The following is a 3,490-nucleotide window of genomic DNA, read 5'->3' as shown; positions in this document are numbered from 1 at the left end:
TGCAAGTAAAAAAAAATAAGTGTAAAAAAACTATTTGACGTTTTTGTAGTTCTTACAGTGGCCTTTGTATGCTAAGTGATTTTATTTTAAATACAATTACAGTAAAAAAAATTGTTAAAAACTTCGAGCCTACAATTATACTCCAAATAATCCCAAGTTTGATTTTGAAAAAGCCCTTATTAAGGTTTGGAATACTGGTGGAAAACGCGCCTTTTGCTGGAGTGACATCGTTATTAGCCAATCATATTTAGGTACTAAGAACCCCCGCCCCTTCTTGAAAGAGAAGTAAACGAGGCCGCGCACGCTCAGCCGGTGACGGGGTGACGCTTCCGGGAGAAGAGCGTGAAGCGTATGATATAAATCGGTAAGAGGTCTTTTTGAAATAAACCGTCTTCACATCAGAAAGGATTTGAGTATTAATATAGGTTAAGCGATACTATTTTGATTGTGTTCATGAACAGTTTTCTCCTCAGTTAAGGTTTGGTTAAAGCGCATTTAATCAACCGGAAGAAGAAGACATCCACGCGCCCTCTCACGGAACCGAGGACGTCGAGTCTCACAGTAAGTCCGCGTGCTAGAGACGTTGTTTATATTGTTTCAACGTGTTTGCTCTGTGCCTGCGTCCCCAAATCTTGCACTGGTGTTTAGGATTTAACGGTTGTGTCGGCTCGAGGGTCTTTTCGGTTTCGGTAGGTGTATCGTTTGGTCCCAAAAACGTGCCAAACAAAGAGAGGCCTGCTTTTCTGGCGCACTTATTAATGGCGTTAATCTTGTTTGCATGCTGCTGAAACATGTTGCTTCGTTTTCCCTGAATACACTATGCGCGTGTTGCGTTTGACCTATCGATGCTAGTTAGCTATTTTAGTCCTGTTTATTTCAGAAATGTGTCATAGTTACACACAGTACACGGTGGCCGTGGATCGGGAGATGTAGCAGCTGAGATTATAAGGGAAATCATCGCATAGTAGTACATATACACGAGTAAATAAACTTACACGTATTAAACTAACTCCATCTTTACCATAACCCATTTTGGAAATATCCGCGTGATCACCTGTTCGATAGTTGCGAGGTTTGTTGGTTCATGCAGTGCTGCACAACACAAGTTTAACATCCATTCACTTAAGTTAAATAAGCACTGATGGATTAATGATGTGTACTTAATCTTAATGATTGTAAGCGGTTTCTTTCTACAAGCTTTGCAGGCTGTACTTCTATATCACAAAATTAGTTTAGATGGTATTGTATTGTGCATTAGACCTTAGCAAGGTTATAATTTCTTTTGAGTACAGTTAAAATGCAAGATTTCTGTGTTCACGTTCCAGGAGCAAGATGTCGTACTCATCCCGAAGTTCCTCGCGTAACGCGGACTGTAAGGTCTATGTTGGTGATCTTGGCAACGGCGCGGCCAAAGGTGAACTTGAACGAGCCTTCAGTTACTACGGACCATTGCGGAGTGTTTGGGTCGCTCGGAACCCACCTGGTTTCGCCTTCGTAGAGTATGAGGATCCAAGAGATGCAGAGGATGCCGTAAAGGGGATGGATGGAAAGTGAGTCAACTTGAGTTCTGCCTACATTTCCCATGATGCTACTGCAGCACATTTAACCCCCTGACCTCTTCAGGGAGCTCAGACCCACGGGGGTGAGTGTCGGCGGTTTATCACTGTTTTTTCCCCCGCTCACAAAAGCCCCAACATTATGGCATTGTTCTGGGTGCAGAATAAAATGTAGTCATCTTTTTGGAGTCTAGTTGTTTACCTAGTGTAATCACAAAACTGCCTGTATCTAGGCTACTGGCTCTGTAAAACGGGTTATATGAGTGGTCTGGGTTGCATAAACGGCAGGGTCAAAATGTGTACGTGCATTTTTAATTCATAGGTTGGTAGAGAAGCCATTAATCCCTTTGATTTGCAATATTCCAGGGTGCTTTGTGGAGCTCGTGTTCGAGTCGAACTGTCAAACGGCATGTCCAGAAAGTCTCGTTACGGCCGTCCCAACCGAAGGCAATTTGACCCCAATGACCGTTGCTACCAATGTGGTGAAACTGGCCATTATGCCTATGATTGCTATCGCTTTAGCAAGAGGCGTGGACGTCGCAGTAGGTATGTGACAATGGGGCAATGCTTTAATGCTAGTTACTAATTCGAACCATTTGCTTTTTGCTAAAACTTTTTTTTTTTTCTCAGGTCTGGATCTCGCTCTAGGTCCAGATCTCGTGGTCGGCGCTACCGCTCTCGCAGCCGTAGTAACGAGAGGTAAGACCAGCCACTGCAGTTTCATTAAGGATTATTGCATAAATGCATTATTCTAATTTCATGTTTTTTATTTTAAACAGGAAGTATCGTTCACCTTCATACTCAAAACGCAGAAGCAGGTAAGCCGTAATAATATACAACCTGCATCTCTTGCATTCAGTTTTGTCATTAAACCTTGTTGATTTCTAGCTAGATGTGTATATAACTTGTAACTGTCTGTTTTAGGTCAGGCTCTCCTGCTCGCTCCAGATCCAGAACTCCTGTGCGACGCTCTCGCTCACCTGTGCGCAGGTCCAAAAGCCCTGTTCGAAGATCCAGAACACCTGTCCGTAGAGATAGGTACATATTTTGCCCTTGCATATTTTTTAAGCTGAGCTTCACATGTTTATTTAGTTGCATTCATAATTTAACACTTACGTGTTCTTTTCAAGTCGCTCCCGGTCACGTTCTGCTTCCAGACAGAGGGAACGTAGTGTGTCCAGATCTCGCTCGCGGTCAGTCAGCCACAAAAAAGACAGGTATATTTATGCAGTGTGCCACTGTGTTCCTGTAAAAAGAGAGATGCTCTTTAGAGAGAATGTGTAGGTGCTGATTCTGTCTTGTGTGTTAGTCATTCCAGGTCTGCCAGCCCAAGGAGAAGTCCAACACCAGACGCTGACTGATCTGATCTGCTTTCACCCCCATTTTCCACCTTTGCCTCAAGGCTGAAAGGCATTTTATCTCCCCTATGATTTCAATCCTGATTCTACTGTAGCTACCAAGCTCTTGTTTGTTTCATTGAATGATGAAGCCCTCTGCCCCTCACCACCACCTTGTATAAAGATCACTATCATCTCAAGCAGCTTGTGTATAATTTGTTTCCTTAACGTATCCTCTTTATAACTTCTTTTTCTCAGACTCTTAAAAACATTTTAAGCTCCATTGTTTTTATTTCAGTGTTGAGCAAATGTCCTGTGGTCAGTGAATTGTGGGCAAGGTGGTGAATGAGCTATATTGTGATTTAGTCGGTGTATTATATGAGCTGAAGAGAATGCTGTGATTTGTTTGGTGTAGAATTTTTTTTTTTTTTTTTTTGCATTGAGAATGGCAATGATCTTTTTAATAAAGCTTTACAAAACCAACTTTCAGTGCATGTTTGTGTACTTGGTGTATTTTAATTCCATTTTGAGTTTCTTTATATACTTTGCCTGCATTTGCATCTCTCACGAAGTCATGGCAACGCTATTTATTCTACC

At 42.1% G+C, this 3,490-nt stretch overlaps 1 protein-coding gene across 3 annotated transcripts; it reads left to right on the top strand.

The window, feature by feature from the left end:
- The first annotated feature begins 276 nt into the window (after positions 1 to 276).
- srsf7a (serine and arginine rich splicing factor 7a) lies at positions 277 to 3,376 on the top strand. Of its 3 annotated transcripts, none has more exons than XM_065293536.2 (9): positions 277 to 364; positions 474 to 561; positions 1,326 to 1,550; positions 1,923 to 2,102; positions 2,187 to 2,255; positions 2,336 to 2,374; positions 2,481 to 2,594; positions 2,687 to 2,773; positions 2,866 to 3,376. In XM_065293536.2, the coding sequence occupies exons 3-9, from the start codon at positions 1,333 to 1,335 to the stop codon at positions 2,915 to 2,917; spliced, it is 759 nt and encodes a 252-aa protein (XP_065149608.1). In that variant the 5' UTR covers positions 277 to 364; positions 474 to 561; positions 1,326 to 1,332; the 3' UTR covers positions 2,918 to 3,376. The 3 variants fall into 3 exon arrangements, with proteins under 3 accessions (XP_065149608.1, XP_065149609.1, XP_065149610.1); XM_065293537.2 differs by having other exon boundaries at positions 301 to 364; positions 462 to 561; XM_065293538.2 differs by lacking the exon at positions 277 to 364 and having other exon boundaries at positions 551 to 689.
- Positions 3,377 to 3,490: the final 114 nt, after the last annotated feature.

The sequence above is a fragment of the Paramisgurnus dabryanus genome, chromosome 5, assembly GCF_030506205.2.
Source record: "Paramisgurnus dabryanus chromosome 5, PD_genome_1.1, whole genome shotgun sequence".
NCBI classification, from domain to species: domain Eukaryota; kingdom Metazoa; phylum Chordata; class Actinopteri; order Cypriniformes; family Cobitidae; genus Paramisgurnus; species Paramisgurnus dabryanus.
Note: the sequence above shows the minus strand (reverse complement) of the source record. Positions and strands in the feature narration are given on the sequence as shown.

What these genes read in the sequence shown, in the direction of transcription:
- srsf7a (XM_065293536.2), top strand. Translation starts at nt 1,333, where the DNA reads ATGTCGTACTCATCCCGAAGTTCCTCGCGTAACGCGGACTGTAAGGTC. An exon ending in CGCAGCCGTAGTAACGAGAG is followed by an intron (nt 2,256 to 2,335) that starts GTAAGACCAGCC and finishes TATTTTAAACAG; the next exon opens with GAAGTATCGTTCACCTTCAT. An exon ending in GTCAGCCACAAAAAAGACAG is followed by an intron (nt 2,774 to 2,865) that starts GTATATTTATGC and finishes CTTGTGTGTTAG; the next exon opens with TCATTCCAGGTCTGCCAGCC.